Source organism: Rhamphochromis longiceps, linkage group LG23 (assembly GCF_057381845.1).
Source record: "Rhamphochromis longiceps isolate RC_006_pf linkage group LG23, R_longiceps_female_GT1.1, whole genome shotgun sequence".
Classification (NCBI taxonomy): domain Eukaryota; kingdom Metazoa; phylum Chordata; class Actinopteri; order Cichliformes; family Cichlidae; genus Rhamphochromis; species Rhamphochromis longiceps.
The window spans coordinates 43,165,202-43,183,297 of NC_140578.1; the positions used below are offsets into that span (position 1 = coordinate 43,165,202).

At 42.9% G+C, this 18,096-nt stretch overlaps 2 protein-coding genes across 2 annotated transcripts; both read left to right on the plus strand.

The window, feature by feature from the left end:
• Window positions 1-2,042: 2,042 nt before the first annotated feature.
• Window positions 2,043-4,593, plus strand: LOC146642736 (E3 SUMO-protein ligase ZBED1-like). The gene is made up of 2 exons (XM_085399127.1): window positions 2,043-2,645; window positions 3,616-4,593. The coding sequence occupies exons 1-2, from the start codon at window positions 2,442-2,444 to the stop codon at window positions 4,504-4,506; spliced, it is 1,095 nt and encodes a 364-aa protein (XP_085255253.1). The 5' UTR covers window positions 2,043-2,441; the 3' UTR covers window positions 4,507-4,593.
• A 104-nt stretch (window positions 4,594-4,697) lies between these two features.
• Window positions 4,698-6,112, plus strand: LOC146642737 (uncharacterized). The gene is made up of 2 exons (XM_085399128.1): window positions 4,698-5,117; window positions 5,326-6,112. The coding sequence occupies exons 1-2, from the start codon at window positions 4,715-4,717 to the stop codon at window positions 5,679-5,681; spliced, it is 759 nt and encodes a 252-aa protein (XP_085255254.1). The 5' UTR covers window positions 4,698-4,714; the 3' UTR covers window positions 5,682-6,112.
• Window positions 6,113-18,096: the final 11,984 nt, after the last annotated feature.

Here is an 18,096-nt window from a genome sequence, read left to right on the forward strand (position 1 = left end):
TCTATGGTGCACGAGTAAAAGTTCCTGAGCACCTTGGAGGGCAGTTGGAAGTCTCTCAAGCGGCGTCCGGGTACACACCGGCTCACTCCTTGGCGGCTCGCTCGGGCCACTTCGGAGGTGGGGTGCCCCCGGCCTCTCGGCCTGGGGCTCGGTCACTCAGGCACAGCTGGCTGCCGGCGGAGCTCACGGGCGCGTCACTGCAACTCCCCCTGGCTTCTGCTCCGCGGCTGCTGAATGAGCCCTCATCTGGGACTCTCCTTAGCTCTTACTGGGACAGTGGCGCGGCTGCCCCTCTGTGGGTCTTCCTTGGTCTCTTGTGTTCTGGGGGCCTCTGGATGTCTGGAGTTTTGATCTCCTCCATACCTGCTTGATACCATAGAGGACAGGGCTGTGGCTCCCCACACTCCCTAGCAGATCATTACATGGAGAAACCTTTGGAATGCAAGCATGCTGATCCACACAGGTATGCACACAGGTGTACACATGGGTATTCACAGACGCGGACTAAAGCTTTCTTGGCTGCTGCCTCAAAGCACACTGTGCGCTGTCTATCTTGCGTGCTGCACAATATCGTTTATTATTTAGTAACTATCGATATCTACTGCTAGCTAGTTTATTGTGATGGTGCTTTTTTTTTCTTATTATGTTGCTCTTTGTTGTTTGCTTTCTCCTCTGTTTTTTTTTCTCCATACAGGTGACCCAGGAGTTTTGTTTTTTTTGTTTGTTTGTTTTTTTCTCTCTTCCCCCCCTTCTCACCGTCTCTTCTCCCCTTTGGTTTTCTTTTTTTCTCTCCCTCTCTTTCTTTCATTCTTTCCCCCTGTCCTATCCCACAGTCATGTCTGTCCCGTTTGTAGCAACTGAAAATAAAATAAATTCATAATTATAATAAAGGTCAATCAAATGGACCAATATGGCAAGCCCATGATGATCCACTTGGTAAAATAAATCCGCTTGGCATCTTTCTTGGCCTTAAGACAACAATTCTGATGGCTAAAGATCCAAACGGGACAAAAAAAAAAAAAAAGGAAGTCTCTCGAGCGTCTGAGGTGGTAGAGACGCTGTTGGGCCTTTTTCACCATGGTGTTGATGTGACAGGACCATGACAGGTCCTGCGTGATGTGAACTCCGAGGTATTTGAAGTTGTCCACTCTCTCCACTGGGCACTCGTTGATGACGGGGGTCTGGTAGTTCCTCTCCTGCTTAGTGCTGAAGTCCACTATCAGCTCCTTTGTCTTACTGATGTTTAGAAGGAGGTTGTTCCTCTGGCACCAGTTCTCCAGATTCCTAATCTCCTTCAGGTAGGCCGTCTCGTTGTTATCAGAGATCAGGCCCACCACGACGGTGTCGTCAGCAAACTTGATGATGGTGGTGGAGCTGGTAGTGGCCACACAGTCATATGTGTACAGAGAGTACAGCAGGGGGCTCAGAACACACCCCTGGGGGGCTCCAGTGCTGAGAGTGGTGGAGGCTGAGACATGTCGGCCCATCCTTACTGCCTGTGGTCTGCCAGTTAGGAAGTTGGAGATCCACTGACACATAGATGAGCTGAGTCCCAGATGCTCCAGCTTGGTGGTGAGTGTGGAGGGAATTATGGTGTTAAATGCAGAGCTGTAGTCTATAATAATAATAATAATGGATACTTTATTGATCCCCATGGGGAAATTACTTGTTTTTCTCTGCATTTGACCCATTCACTCAGTGAAGCAGTGGGCAGCCCACTAAGCAGGCGCCCGGGGAGCAGTGTGTAGGGACGGTACCTTGCTCAGGGGTACCTCAGGGTAGCCGTTAAGTGGATTCGAACCGCCGACCTTCCGATCATGGGGTGCCCACTTTACCTACTGAGCTATCCCTGCCCCCTATGAAGAGCATTTTAACATAATTCCCCCTTCTAGTGTCCAAGTGAGTAAGTGATGTGTGGAGGAGATGAGAGATGGCATCGTCTGTGGAACGATTTGGACGGTAAGCGAACTGTAGTGGGTCCAGTGTGTCTGGTGGTGAAGAAATGATGAAGTCTCTGACCAGGCGTTCAAAACACTCAGGGGTGGAAGTAACGAATTACAAATACTCACGTTACTGTAATTAAGTACATTTTTTGGGTACTTGTACTTTTACGAGTAATTTTTCAAGTTTGTAATTTTACTCATACTTGAGTACAACTTACACCATGTAATCTACTTCGCTACTTATAAAATCAAAAGTCACTACTGAGTACGCCCACAATTTGAATTAATATTCAAACCTTTCGTCTGCATTTTTGCAGCCAATAACGCTTACGTCTTTGCTTACGTCTTAAATTGGCGCGGTCTCGATTGACCGCGCCAATTTAAGACGTAAGCAAAGAATAAACTCCGCTGCAGCAGCAGGCACAGGTGTCTGGAGGTGCTAAATGGTGGAGTATAAACTACTTTATAGACGGAAGATTTGGAGACAAAGAAGCCAAAATGGAGACAGAGGATAACACTGTCAACCATGAAAACGACGTAGAAAAGACGGAGGACGCGTGCCCGTGGCCATACCTGGAGGAATTTTTCGTGTACAGAGGGAGAAAAGGAGACAGCGTCCAGATGCAGTGCAAACTTTGTTTGACCTCTACAGTCATTTCAGCTTACAAGACTTCAGCATCTAATCTAAAAAAACACATTGAGGTAAGAGGTTTTACAACTATACGTGTATGATATTGCTTTCTTATTTTTCATGTGTTTTAAGGTTACTAGTTTGGCTAAGATATTGTCACCGCCATTGGTTAGCCTGATATTAAAATAAGACGGAGCTAGCTAATGTGCTTGTGTGTGCATGCATAATTGAGCTACAATTCGTAGGAATGTTTTAGCTTATTATTTGGATAACCACCGTCATTACAATAAATTAAACTTGTAGTCATTTAAAACTCACAGGCCTACAATCAGCTGGCCTATATATATATAAACAAACAAACAAACAAAAAAACAAACAAACTTGAACACAATGCTGAGCTGCATCTCAAATTAATCTTCCAGCTCTCAGCTGACATGTACCAGAGCCCGATTGATGGATCAGTTGATCAGTATCATTGGCCTGATATAGGTCTATCATAGTGACATGGCTCTTAATCAGTAGGGTTATATGTTTCCCAATATGATATATTTTTTTAAAGAACATAATGTGGATTGGTTTTATTTGTTAGCTGTATGGGCAGCATTTTTGTGTATGTGATCCCTTTTCTTAAATTAGATTTGCTATATACACATATTTTGCTCTCTTAGTATTTTTAGGACCTGACTAATACTGAAAACTTTAGGGTGATACTGATAAAAAGGAGTTAAAAATTTAGATACTGATACATTGGTCGATACTCTTTTTACAGATAGTATACATATTACAGAACTTAGAATGTATACAGAAATTCATGTTTTTTGCAATGATCGTTCAAAATTGGTTTACACTTGTGAATAAATACAGCAATATATCTGCAAAATTTGACCAATTCACCACTCTTTTATACTATGCTCAACAATCAAAGATTAGCTCAAGTCTAGTTGAATAATGTTTTAAAAATGTGTTTTCCTTTAGTGTTAATCACAGTGATGTTATGAAGTAATGTATGAACCTGACGTATGATAATATTTATCTCTACAGAGGAAACATCCATCGAAGATTGAGCAGTACAATATCACTGTGGCATCAACATCTCGACAGCGAAAGACCACAGCCACACCAAACAAGCTCTCAGCAAATACACAAGCCAAGTTACCAGACCTGATGTTGAGAGCTGCAAACAAACATGTTCCACAAGCAACTGTTGACAAGCTTGTCATCAATTTCATATGTGAGGGTCTACAGCCATTTGCAGTGGTAGAACAGCCATCTTTCAAAGAATTGGTTACCACATTACAACCTCAAGCCAAAGTCATCTCCAGACCCACTGTCCGTGCCAGAATCTGTGAAGCTGCTGATCACATGAAGATGACTTTGGTTGCAGCATTGGATAAAGTCAAATTTGTTGCTACCACTACTGATTGTTGGTCAGCTCATCAGAAAAGTTACCTTGGAGTCACATGCCATTGGATAGAGGAAGCGTCCCTGGAAAGAAGATCTGCAGCACTAGCATGCAAAAGATTGAGAGGGTCTCACACATTTGACATGCTTGCTGGTGCGCTTGATGATATCCATTGCCAATACAAGATTAGAGGCAAAGTTGTAAGAACCACAACTGATAGTGGATCCAACTTTGTCAAGGCCTTCCACATGTTTGGGGCACAAAATGATGCAGATGAAGCTGAAGATGAAGCAGACCCAGAAACTCTTGACCTGACTGACCATATTGACTACCATGAGGCAAGTGCAATTCTTGATGAAGACTCTGGTTTGGAGTATCAACTTCCGCCTCATCAGCGATGTGCATGTCACCTGCTAAACCTTGTGGCAACATCTGATGCTGCCCTAGCAGAGAGCATGAATGACACCTACAAGAGGCTCTCCCGTGCAACCTTTGCAAAATGCCAGGCCATTTGGAACAAAACTGGCTGATCTCATTTGGCTAATGAAGTGGTAGAGGACAAGTGTGAGCTACAGATCATTCGTCCCAATGCAACACGATGGAATTCAACCTACCTTGCCATTGATAAGAAGGGGGAAGATGCCACCAGGAGCATTTGTGAGGAGTTCAAGGTGAAAATGTGAGTAAAATTGGACACCTACCAATATGGTTGCAAATTTTGTGAATTTTCCTTAATGGATGGTTAAAAACGTGAGCAGACTCTTAATATTAAATCAGAAGATCCCTATTATAGTCATGGTGGGTTTTGTTGTTGTGTCTTACAGGTTGAGTCCTGCAGAAGTTGCATTCCTAAGGGAGTACTGTACCACCATGAAGCCACTGGTGAAAGCTTCAAACATCCTTCAGTCTGAGTCCACTTCCTTTATGGGATGGCTCCTGCCAGTAATCCAACAACTACTGTCCAAACTTAGCAGGCTGGAGACATCAAGCAAGACATGCGTGCCACTCATCAGAGCCCTGCAAAATGGCCTTCAAAAGCATTTTGGAGCGATGATTGAGGATCCAGAGTTGGCTGCAGCTGCAGTCCTCTTACCCAAGTTCAAGACTTCCTGGACTGACAGAGCAGATGTAATAGAGGCTGGTAAGGATTCATGTGATCCCATTTTTGTGTATTTTTACATTTGAACACATGCTTAAGTGAGTATTTCACCTAATACATTGTAAGTTATTGATGGTCTGTCCTGAATACTAAACAATCCTTTTTGAGAATTTGCCGATTTTAAATTTGTGTTCAGGAATAATCACTGAAATTTAAATAACAAAATTGTGTTATCTACTTGCAATTACAGCCTTGACATACATCAAACAACATCTTGAAACGACAGAGCATGAGAGTGAGGATCAGCAAAGAGAGTCATCTGATGAAGATGAATTCTTCTCCAGACCAATCTCCAGAAGGCTGCAAAGTGCAGTTGAGCTTGATGGTTATCTTGCTTGTGCCACAGACACCATGGAGCTGCTGCACTCCTTCTCAGCCATCAAAAACCTCTCTCTTAAAATGAACACAGCTCTGCCTGCTTCTGCTGCGTGTGAACGACTTTTTAGCTGTGCTGGTCTACTCTTCACTGCCAAACGAAGTCGGATTGCCTCTGTTAATTTAGAAAACCAGCTCTTGCTGAAACTGAACAAAAGGTTCAGAAAGTAAAGTGTGAAAGAAATGCTAAGAGTTTAAGACACTTACCTGCCTGTTGTTCAGTGTATGGGGAAAAGTTTAAATGGTTCTACGCATGTTCAGAAACATTTTTGTCATTGTTTTAACAAACAAAATTCCTTCTTTTATATCTACATTTATTTACAAAACAAGTTACCTTTCTATACCTTGTTCATCTGAAAAATGTGCTTTGAACATAAATATTTATACTGGTGAATCGAGTTGAATGCCTGCTATTGACAACAGAATAAAACATCAGTCTGTTAAAAAGTAATTAATACTCTGAGTAGTTTTTGAGAACAGTACTTTGTACTTTTACTCAAGTATTTTTTTAACACCAGTACTTTTACTTGTAATTGAGTACAATTTAACCAGTGTAACAGTACTTGTACTTGAGTACAAATTTTGAGTACTCTTTCCACCTCTGAAAACACTTCATCACTACTGAGGTGAGGGCTACAGGGCGATAGTCATTGAGAGAAGCAGGGTGGGGTTTCTTCGGGACAGGAACAATGATGGACTCTTTGAAGCATGTGGGGATCACCGACTGAGATAAAGAGATGTTGAATATCTCAGTGAACACAGGAGCTAGCTGGTATGCGCAGTCTCTTAGGATACGACCTGGGATGCCGTCTGGTCCTGCTGCTTTCCTGGTGTTCACTCTCTTGAAGGCTCTCCTTACTTCATGCTCGGAGATGACGAGCACGTTTCCGGTGCTGGCAGTATCTTCCTGTCTGCAGCCGTTAGCGCCGCTAGCACTAGCATTGTTGGAGTCCTTAGCTGCAGCCTCAAAGCGAGCATAGAAAGTTACTGGAGCAGCCTTCCTGAAGACAGCAGTGTGTTTTCATGCTTTTAAAGCCAAACTCACCTTTCAGACCTGGCTTTCATTTATTATCTATTTTTATTTGTTTATTATATATTTATTTCTACTGTTTAACTACTGCTCACATCTTTTATCCTCCTTTTTAATTGTTCATTTCTTTTTACCCAGTGTTTCTATATTGCACTTTGTATTTGTCATCTATATTTATCATGCACTACTTTGCTCATTTATTGTTTGCTTTTAATGTTATTAAATTCTGGTCCTTTGGTATTCTTTACGGCCAAAAAGACACGGCTCAAAAGTGGTCTTTTTACTTTAAAAGATTATCTTTATTTTACATATCCGGATATGGAGACCTGAACACACAACCCCAGGTCTGAAGCACAAAACAGCAAGCCTAGTCATTTATATAGACATCACACACACTTTAAGTTTCGACCAAACACTCTGCTTAGTTTCACTTTTCGCCTGCAAAAGCATGTAATTTCCTGTCAGTCCTGTCGGCACAGAGTGTACTCAGATTTGGGCCTTTCTTATAAAGCAATATAATCAGCATATAAGTATTTAAGATTATAAATTTAAACCTCAACAATGTTCTTACCTGGGGTCCGTTCTTCGTACCTCGCTTACTACATCCAAGATCAAATCATCGCGCCAACTTTGAGCTTGCTATTCCGGTACTCCGAACACACCTGTTGTTGACGATTAGTATAGCTGGATGAAGTAATGTGAGATCACTGGGTGGCTTAACAGGGGCTACGCATCGATAGTAGAAACATTGATCGGCAACCCTTTGTTTGTTTATTGATGTCACACAGATACATACAGGTCATTTCCTAAAAAAGGGAAATGTACTATTAACATTCTATTACATGTATGTGATTATTACAGATGTAATTCATATTTCAGAGTAGTAATTGCAAATTACTTTGTGTAATCAAGATGAGAGACCACGGCTATAAAAGCGAAGGTGGATTTGGGAAGCCTGTCGCAGCCATGTGCTGTCCGTATACGCGAGCAACCCATTGCGGAAGGTGCAAGATTGATAAGGAGAGTCCTCAGAATCCAGCGTATATTGCGGGACAGACAGGATCCTTTAGCTCAGCGCGACAGTGTGCTCATAGAGAGATATCGATTTTCCCGTGAGGGTATTATTCACTTAACCAACTTGTTGACGAGGGGGTGCAGGACCACCACCTGTCTTTTTTGCTCTGCCCTTTTCTTCGTTGCTGTTATGAACAAACAGATTATTCCAGGGTCTCTTTCCAAGAGAAGTGATAAATATTACCATTCTGTAGAATATTCTTATATTTCACTTTTACTTGTTCCCATGTTCTAGTGGGTCCTGTTGTGGCTCTAATGTGAAAGGGGATATAATGTAATATAATATAATATAATGTAATATAATATTGGATAATATAGTGTAATATAATAAATCTACCCTACCGCCTACTGGTGTTGGCCAGAGGGGCCGATGGCACGATATGGCAGCCTGGCTTCTGTCAGTCTGCCCCAGGGCAGCTGTGGCTACAACTGATTAAACTCTGAAACTCCTGAAATCCCTCACTCAAGAGTTCTTGCTCTGCTGCCGAAAAATACCGAGCGCGCTCCTTCGACATTTCCGCCGACCAATCAGAGGGTTGCCGATCAATGTTTCTGCTATCGATGCGTAGCCCCTTTTACGACACCCAGTGATCTCACATTACTTCATCCAGCTGTACTAATCGTCAACAGCAGGTGTGTTCGGAGAACCGGATTAGCGAGCTCACCGTTAGCGCGATGATTTGGTCTTGGATGTGTCATTTGATCTTGGATGTAGTAAGCGACGTACGAAGAACGGGCCCCAGGTCTCTGGTTTGTTTGTTTGTTTGTTTGTTTGTTTGTTTGTTTGTTTGTTTGTTTGTTTTGCTCAGTTCTGTTTTTCTGAGGTTTTTTAAGTTATTAAATTTGTAACTCTAGTGATTTGTGTATGTGACAGAGAGGCACTGCTAGGGATTTTTTGACACAAGTTGTTCTTGTAAAATCAGTCTGTGGAGGTTCTCAGACATCCAGGTCACCGTAGTCTAAGGAGCTTGGAAAGAAAAGCGTCTTCTTTAAGTTTCCTTGAAGATGTTTCACCTCTTATGAGAGGGTCAAATGGTGGAGTGGGGCAGTCAGTGAAAGGGCAATGGTGGTGGCTCAGGGTTTGTATGTTTGGGGGGTTCAGAGGGAAAAGATGAATGCAGGTCTGGAGTTGGTGTGTGAGAGCAGGGAGTGAATTCAGCATCCTGACAACCTGGATGAAGCTGTCTCTCAGTCTTCTGGTTCTGGCCCGGAGGCTCTTCAGTCTCCTCCCTGATGGCAGCAGGTCCTGACAAGCATGTTGATAGTGTCACCACCCGATCGTTGGGGGGTGGAGTCTTCTGTGCTGGGGTGTTGTTCTGTGTCTCAAAGCAAGAGAAAATTTCACTTAGCTCTTACGGTAATGTGGTGGACCCGACAGCGGTCTGAGGAGTGGGCTTGTAGTCTGTGATGGTCTGTATCCCTTGCCACAGCCTCTGAGTATCTCTGCTGTCACTGAAGCTTTGCAAAATCCTCCTGGAGCACTGCATTTCCACCTCTCTGATGCATGTGACAGGTTTGCCCTTGCTGTTGTTAGGCTCACCTCATCCCCAGCTTTCAAGGCTGCATTTCTCACCCTCAGGAGCCTGTAGACCTCATGGTTTCTGATTGGCCTGGACAGTGGTCTCTATGACCTCATCGATGCCTTTTGAGATGTAGCCAATGACAGTTTCTGTATATTCCTGCAGGTCTGTGGTGTTGTCATGTGTGGCGGCCTGTTTAAGGATCTCCCAGTCTGTGGTGGAAAAGCAGTATTGCAGGTCCTTCTGGCCACACACGTACCTGCTTACGAACTGGTTTAGTGACTTTGACCAGGGGCCTGTATGCTGGCATTAGCATAACAGTGATGTGATCAGAGGCACCAAAGTGGGTGGGGGGCTTTGTAATCTCCTCTCTTGGTGGTGAAAACATTATCCAAAAAGTCGTTTCCTTGTGTTGGAAATTCAATGTGTCTATGCAGTAGTAAACATAGGGGGTGTCCAAATTCATGGGCTGCATCCTCCTGAGGACGCATTTGTAGACCGATTACGTCACAGCGACACGATGAAGGCTGTCCACATTCATAGACTCCTCTGAATGCAGCCGACCAATGCGTCCTCTTTTTCCCCAAAATTAAAGGATGGGTCGGGTGTGTCCTTCGTGGCCCACCATATCCCAGAATTCATAGCGTGGCCCATCCAATTCCACTTTCCGGCAATGGCGGTCGCTACTAAGTTTTCAATATTACTCTTATTACTCTTTCTGGGTCACAAAATAAACTTTTAACATATTTTCAGGTGAGAATGTAGCTGTGTAAACTTTAAATATCTGCTCAGTTTATCAAGATATCGCATATTTGCAAAAGTGCTCCGACGTTTCTGAGACGACTGTTACCCACCAGCTCGATAGCTAGCCGAGAGCTCGAGGGTCAGTAGAGCCGCCGAGAACAGCAAACTCCCGGCACATCATGTTCAGATCACCGCGGTCTTTCGCTACTCAGGTTAAACGTAATATATAAGTGACTTAGACAACCTAAAAATGTTATTGTTTGACTTTTTTCAGTGTTTTATTTGTTCCTGAGTAAATCAGTTTGGCTGAGATTAAAGTTATTAGATTAGATTAGACAAAATAAACCTTTACAGTGGCAAAAGTATTCGGTCCCCTTGAACTTTCCCACATTTTGTCACGTTACAGCCACAAACATGAATCAATTTTATTGGAATTCCACGTGAAAGACCAACACAAACTGGTGTACACATGAGAAGTGGAATGAAAATCATACATGACTCCAAACATTTTTTACAAATAAATAACTGCAAAGTGGGGTGTGTGTAATTATTCAGCCCCCTTTGGTCTGAGTGCAGTCAGTTGCCCATAGACGTTGCCTGATGAGTGCTAATGACTAAATAGAGTGCACCTGTGTGTAATCTAATGTCAGTACAAATACAGCTGCTCTGCGACGGCCTCAGAGGTTGTCTAAGAGAATATTGAGAGCAACAACACCATGAAGTCCAAAGAACACAGCAGACAGGTCAGGGATAAAGTTATTGAGAAATTTAAAGCAGGCTTAGGCTACAAAAAGATTTCCCAAGCCTTGAACATCCCACGGAGCACTGTTCAATAGTGATGGGCAGATGAAGCCTCATGAAGCACTGAAGCTTTTCATCCAATTGGTTCACCCCAACGCGAAGCTTCTTGAAGCTTCATTTGCTCTAGCAGGACACCTACTGGACGTAAAAATATTAGTTGGCATGAATTTGAAGAGTGTGGCCTTTTGCACACAGCCTGTAAATGTCAACAACAAAAGGAGTGTGTAAAACATCTATATTGTAGTGATGGCAGTATACTGTGTATATTTATGCTGGCAGTATGGAAAATGATTATTTGGAAATGCCTAAAATGGAAATGATCATATACTGTGAGGTGAGGTGTGGACAGTGGTTGTGCTTTTGTAACATTGAGGCAAGGACAGTGATTAGTAGGGGTGCAACGATACACAAAATTCACGGTTCGGTTCGGTTCGATACTTTGGTGTCACGGTTCGATATTTTTTCGATACAAAAAAAATGTTCATGCCTTTTTAATTTGTCATTTATTAAAATTATAAATATATATTTTAACTCAAAAGTACAGTTTTTAAATTTAACCCTAACCCTTGTGCGTGTTTTTTATTTTGACAGAGAATGCGCACCACTTATGTGCACCCCTGGTTATTTAGCTCGTCATATTGCAGCCACAGAAATTCTTTTGTCCATGAAACCATAAAGCTGCACTTTCTTTTTACCTTATAGTCTGATTTGTCATAACTTCTCCGTTTTGTGGTAAGCTTTTCTTTGGCTGTCACTTCTTCACCCTGACCTGTCTTATTTGGCTCAGCAGAACTAAAATATATATTCTGCTGCTTTTACACGCGCACTCACATAAGCTCAGCGATTCTCTGCGCGATCAACTTCTCACATGTTTAAGCTGCGGGAGATTTCACTTGTCATGTTTGCATAGTAAGCTAACGATTAATAAGACAATGTCAGAGGAATTGGTGCACAAATTATCATCACTCACCAATCAGTGCTGTCGCTCTCTATACACAGTTCGCACGATTGCAAAGTGAAAGCAAAAAAACAAGCGCAAATTCAAACGCGATTTCAATATGTCACATATTGACAGTGGCTCACCGATGCCAATGACATAATTACCCAGCTACATTTCCGAAAGAATGCAAAAGCATTGACATATATTTTTCCTTCCTACAATAGCCCGACGGGCAGGGCAGAGATAGATTTTGGTACCCCGACTGAAAAAATCGCTAGCCCCGGGACGTCGGGCTAGCGATATTGCGAGCCCTGTATCTGATTGAGGAATCACTCATCTTTGTCTTTGCACTAGGATAATGTCGGTGTAAATGTGCAGTCATATTCGTTATGTTCCCACTAGTGCTTTCAGGTTAATCTTGTTGAAATGACCTTAACGCCACAACACGGCAAATCTCCGTTAACGAGCTACCGCCGATCACCCCGTGCATGGGGCTAGACGGCCAACACGTTAACGAGCTAACTGCGCTAACACACTAGCTCCCACCCATGTAATTGAGCATTGCGTGGCACATCCAACATACTGTTTTACTTTAGTCCATGACTCGCTTACCTTCAGGGTCATACGTCACATGAAAACCAAAATAATTCCAAATGCCAGATCTGAATGAGGGTGGGCGAGGTCCAAGTTGCAAGGAGTGCTTAACTTCTGTCTCGCTAGCTTGCCCTGCGCTCTTCCTTCTGACGATGCTGTCTGTGTTGAGCGCTCAGTGGATCTGCGCTGGACAGTACAGCCTAGGCGGAGTAGTCGAACGCAGATTCACTGAGCGCTCAACACAGACAGCATCGTCAGAAGGAAAGTTGATAAAATAAATTACAAATTTTGTATTGTTCGATACATATGCGTACCGAACCGAAAGCACTGTATCGAACGGTTCAATATCGATACGAATATCGTTGCACCCCTAGTGATTAGTGTTTAGGGGACACATCATTGGTTTTTATTTAAAAACAACAGTTTCTCCACTGTGGCAGGTCGTAGGCGATTTCTTTTTTTTCCAAACTGTCTCTAACTCTCACTAACCGCAACTCTCCATCAAACGCCCACATTTTGAATGGGGTCTGAGGGGTTTATATCGCTGTCATAGCTCGCGGCAAAGTTTGAACCGCTTCCTGAACCAGTCACGTGGTACAGCCGGACAGCGAGGCTTCGGACGTCATCATTTTCAGCTCCTCCCATAAATGAAGCAAGCCTCGATACGCGCTTCGCGGAAACGCCCCCTCCATTACTCGACACACGCTTCGAAGCCTCGATACAGAACGTCACATCACTACTGTTCAAGCCATCATTCAGAAATGGAAGAAGTATGGAACAACTGTAAACCTACCAAGACAAGGCTGTCCACCTAAACTCACAGGCCGAACAAGGAGAGCGCTGATCAGAAATGCAGCCAAGAGGCCCATGGTGACTCTGGACGAGCTGCAGAGATCTACAGCTCAGGTGGGGAATCTGTCCATAGGACAACTATTAGTCGTGCACTGCACAAAGTTGGCCTTTATGGAAGAGTGGCAAGAAGAAAGCCATTGTTAACAGAAAACCATAAGAAGTCCCGTTTGCAGTTTGCCACAAGCCATGTGGGGGACACAGCAAACATGTGGAAGAAGCTGCTCTGGTCAGATGAGACCAAAATGGAACTTTTTGTTCAAAATGCTCTGTGTGGAAAACTAACACTGCACATCACTCTGAACACACCATCCCCACTGTCAAATATGGTGGTGGCAGCATCATGCTCTGGGGGTGCTTCTCTTCAGCAGGGACAGGGAAGCTGGTCAGAGTTGATGGGAAGATGGATGGAGCCAAATACAGGGCAATCTTGGAAGAAAACCTCTTGGAGTCTGCAAAAGACTTGAGACTGGGGCGGAGGTTCCCCTTCCAGCAGGACAACGACCCTGAACATAAAGCCAGGGCAACAATGGAGTGGTTTAAAACAAAACATATCCATGTGTTAGAACGGCCCAGTCAAAGTCCAGATCTAAATCCAATCAGGAGTCTGTGGCAAGATCTGAAAACTGCTGTTCACAAACGCTGCCCATCTAATCTGCCTGAGCTGGAGCTGTTTTGCAAAGAAGAATGGGCAAAGATTTCAGTCTGTAGATGTGCAAAGCTGGTAGAGACAGACCCTAAAAGACTGGCAGCTGGAACTGCAGCAAAAGCTGGTTCTACAAAGTATTGACTCAGGGGCTGAATAATTACACACACCCCACTTTGCAGTTATTTATTTGTACAAAATGTTTGGAATGATGTATGATTTTCGTTCCACTTCTCACGTGTGCACCACTTTGTGTTGGTCTTTCACCTGGAAGTCCAATAAAAAATGATTCGTGTTTGTGGCTGTAATGTGACAAAATGGGGAAAAGTTCAAGGGGACCGAATACTTTTGCAAGCCACTTTATTAATCCCCCGGGTGGTTTTCACACAGCTGAATAAACGTCAAACAGAAAACTGATTAAGCAGAAGTGTGAGATGGTCGAGAGTTTACTCCAGTGTCCTGTTATATTTTAGATAGCAAGGAGCAGACAGCTGAGTTTATTAAACTCCATCGAGACAGCGGTGATGCTAATCTGAAGGCTAGACCGTCCCATTTCATAGCCGTTTACTTCTGGCCTACCCGACCTTTGGAGGTATAGTTCTCATCACGCTGATTTATGTCCAAGTTTGATTCTAATTCCGACAGCGGTGATGTTAAAATGGGGTGTAACGTCATCATAGCAGCTTTGACTCAGAGTGATGCTGAAAAACTAGTTCATGCATTTATTACGTCCAGGCTGGACGACTGTAATTCATTATTATCAGGATGTCCAAAAAACTCCCTGAAAAGCCTTCAGCTAATCCAAAATGCTGCAGCAAGAGTCCTGACAGGGACTAGAAAGAGAGAGCAGATTTCTCCTGTTTTGGCTTCCCTTCATTGGCTTCCTGTTAAATCCAGAATTGAATTCAAAATCCTGCTCCTCACATACAAGGTCTTAAATAATCAGGCCCCATCTTATCTTAATGACCTTGTAGTACCATATCACCCTATTAGAGCACTTCGCTCTCGCTCTGCAAGCCTACTTGTTGTTCCTAGAGTATTTAAAAGTAGAATGGGAGGGAGAGCCTTCAGTTTTCAGGCCCCTCTTCTGTGGAACCAGCTTCCAGTTTGGATTCGGGAGACAGACACTATCTCTACTTTCAAGATTAGGCTTCAAACTTTCCTTTTTGCTAAAGCATATAGTTAGGGCTGGACCAGGTGACCCTGAATACTCCCTTAGTTATGCTGCAATAGATGTAGGCTGCCGGGGGATTCCCATGATGCATTGAGTTTTTCCTTTCCAGTCACCTTTCTCACTCACTATGTGTTAACAGACCTCTCTGCATTGAATCATATCTGTTATTAACCTCTGTCTCTCTTCCACAGCATGTCTTTTATCCTGTCTTCGTTCTCTCACCCCAACCAGCAGATGGCCGCCCCTCCCTGAGCCTGGTTCTGCCGGAGGTTTCATCCTGTTAAAAGGGAGTTTTTCCTTCCCACTGTCGCCAAAGTGCTTGCTCATAGGGGGGTCATATGATTGTTGGGTTTTTCTCTGTATCTATGAAGCGCCTTGAGACGACTTTTGTTGTGATTTGGCGCTATATAAATAAAATTGAATTGAATTGAATTGAATTGACTGGCAGCTGCAGTCACGGAGAAACTTGCGTATCTCTGTTCGGGAATAGCAGATAGAGGTAGGCTCTGAGAGGACGGCCAGCGTTTACGCTACGAAGACACGACCGAGTGTTTTAACCTGACAGCCTGAGGTGTTCTTCAGTAAACTGGACTACCCGACAGAAGGACCCGAGGCCCCGCTGCACTTTTTCGGTAAGTTAAACGTGTTTGTAAGCTACTCCGTAACTACCGTCCTTAGCTCGGTCCTGAGACCTAGCTAGCTAAGATGAGCACTCGGCCGTCAGGGTTTGTTTAGCTAACCCGTGCAGGTGAATGAATTTACCCTGACTAAAGAAATCAAGAGAAACGCCCCGGGCTGCTCAGTCACTAATTACCGTTACTGTACTTTTATTACAAGTATTATACTGTAAAGGCAACAGGCTGCACCCCGCTGCAGCTCCTGTGCAGAGCTGAATATTAAATATCTTATTAAACAGCACCATGTTTTCAGTCTCCACATGTGTAAAGACAGTAACACCTACTTTAAAAACCTGGCACTTCAGTAACTCCTCATTAATCTGTAAAAACCGATCAAATAGCAAAGCCTGATATTTACTGAAACCAACGACTTCCTCTTGGCAGCTTAAGTTAAAATTTTAATTTTTCGACTGATTAATTTTTTAGCACTGACTGTATTTTTTATACTGAGTTTGTTGCAAATATTCAGGTTAAAAACTGTCTGAAATATTGTTAATGAGGTATGTTCACAAAGACACATGTGCAGAACTCTGTACAGCTTCCATCCTTTAAGACAAATAGTTTGAAGCATTAATATTTCTTCTTCAATACCAGTGCCCCAAGAAAGCCCAGCAGAGGATGTACTTCCTGAGGCAGCTGAAGAAATTCAACCTGCCAACACGGACGATGATGCAATTCTACACTGCAATCATCGAGTCCATCCTCACCTCCTCCATCACCGTGTGGTACGCTGGAGCCACTATCAGGGACAAACAGAGACTGCAGCGTGTTGTGCGCTCTGCTGAGAAGGTGATTGGCTGCAGACTCCCATCTCTGCAGGACCTGTACACCTCCAGGACACTGCGGCGTGCAGCCCGGATCTCAGCTGACCCTTCTCACCCTGGACACAGTCTGTTTGACCTGCTCCCCTCAGGCAGGAGGCTCCGGTCCATTCGCACCAGAACCTCTCGCCACAAGAACAGTTTCTTCCCCTCTGCTGTTGGACACATGAACAATAACCACATGATTGTCCCCGCCACTAACACATGACCCTACGCTGTGTCACTGCATCATTTCATGTTTGGCACTGATCACCACCTGCACTCATGTATATATCTTTCTACGTAGCACTCTTAATTCTTATTCTCATGTATATATCTCATGTATATCTCATGCACATATCTTTCTATCTATCTTTCTTTCTACATAGCATTTTAATTCTTATTGTCTGCACTGAAGCACCGCAGCAATTTCCTAATGTTGTAAACCTCAACATCTGGCAATAAACCCATTCTGATTCTGATTCTGATTCTGATTCTGATACCAGTGCTGATACCAGTGCTGATACCACCTCCGTATGTTGTGACCAGGATGCAGCAGCACTGAAACCTGCTCCATCATCACATCTTTGCAGATGTCCATTTATAAAGCTCCAACAACTCAAAGGTGAACATGATATAGGAACATCTGTTCGTATATAAGGCTTTTTTTAAATAAACAGCTCATATGTCAGCTGTCAGCAGAACTGTAGGACTGAAAAAATGTAAGAGAAGAGAAGAACACTCCCGAGTGTGGGAGGACAGAAGGATCAGCTTTATTTCAGATTTGAGAGATAAACTTTATTTATTTATTTATTTATTTATTTATTTATTTAGGACAGTGCATGTTAATGAACATAAATGTAAAAAAAAAAATTACATGAATGTAAACATACCAGATTATAGCCAAGGACTAATTTCCATCTGTTGTCCTTAAGCATAAAAAATAGACATAATAATTCATAAAAATTCATCATTCATTCATAATAAAAACTCCGTCACCAAACTTACACACACACACCATTCTGTTCCCAAATAAAACATTAAAACTGTACAATTCATACATGATCGCACACTTGATTTGTCCATAACCAGTTTTTAACCTTTGCCTTAAACAAACTGAGTGTAGAGCATTCTCTAATGGGTTGAGGAAGACTGTTCCACAGATGGCCTCCCTGGACAGAGAGGACGTTCTGCCCAAATGCTGTCCGTCTGTGGGGTATAAACAAGTCTCCTCGGATTGTAGCTCGAGTGGTCCTGTCTGAGCTTTCTTTATGCCTAATGAACTGCTTTAATGGTGGTGGAGCAAGGGAGTGTAAGACTTTATATATTAAACTCACTCTTTTAAGTTTCACCTAGTTATTGAAGTTCAGTAATTTATGTTTTTTAACACATGACAGTGGTGGTGGGAAGTCGGTTTTTTGTCAAGTAGTTTTAAACTTCTTTTATAAATGTTTTCAATAGTTTTAAGTGTTGTTGGACAAGCAAGTGACCAGGACGTCAAACAATAGTCCATATGAGAGATGATCATTGAGTAAAAATAAGTTTTTGCAACATTCATATTTAAATTATTACGTATATGATTAAAATTTCGATTATTAAATTTAAGTACCTGGGACACTTTATTTATGTGACTCTTGAAGGATAATGTTGGGTCTAGAAGGACCCCAAGATATTTAAATTCTGGAGCTAATTCAAGCTCTACTCCATCATATTTATATTTCAGTTTGTGATGATTGT

Excerpts from the sequence above, each read along its gene's own strand:
- LOC146642736 (XM_085399127.1), top strand. The coding sequence starts at position 2,442 with ATGGAGACAGAGGATAACACTGTCAACCATGAAAACGACGTAGAAAAG. Across the intron at positions 2,646-3,615 it reads ATCTAAAAAAACACATTGAG|AGGAAACATCCATCGAAGAT; the intron begins GTAAGAGGTTTT and ends TTATCTCTACAG.
- LOC146642737 (XM_085399128.1), top strand. The coding sequence starts at position 4,715 with ATGGTTAAAAACGTGAGCAGACTCTTAATATTAAATCAGAAGATCCCT. Across the intron at positions 5,118-5,325 it reads AGCAGATGTAATAGAGGCTG|CCTTGACATACATCAAACAA; the intron begins GTAAGGATTCAT and ends TTGCAATTACAG.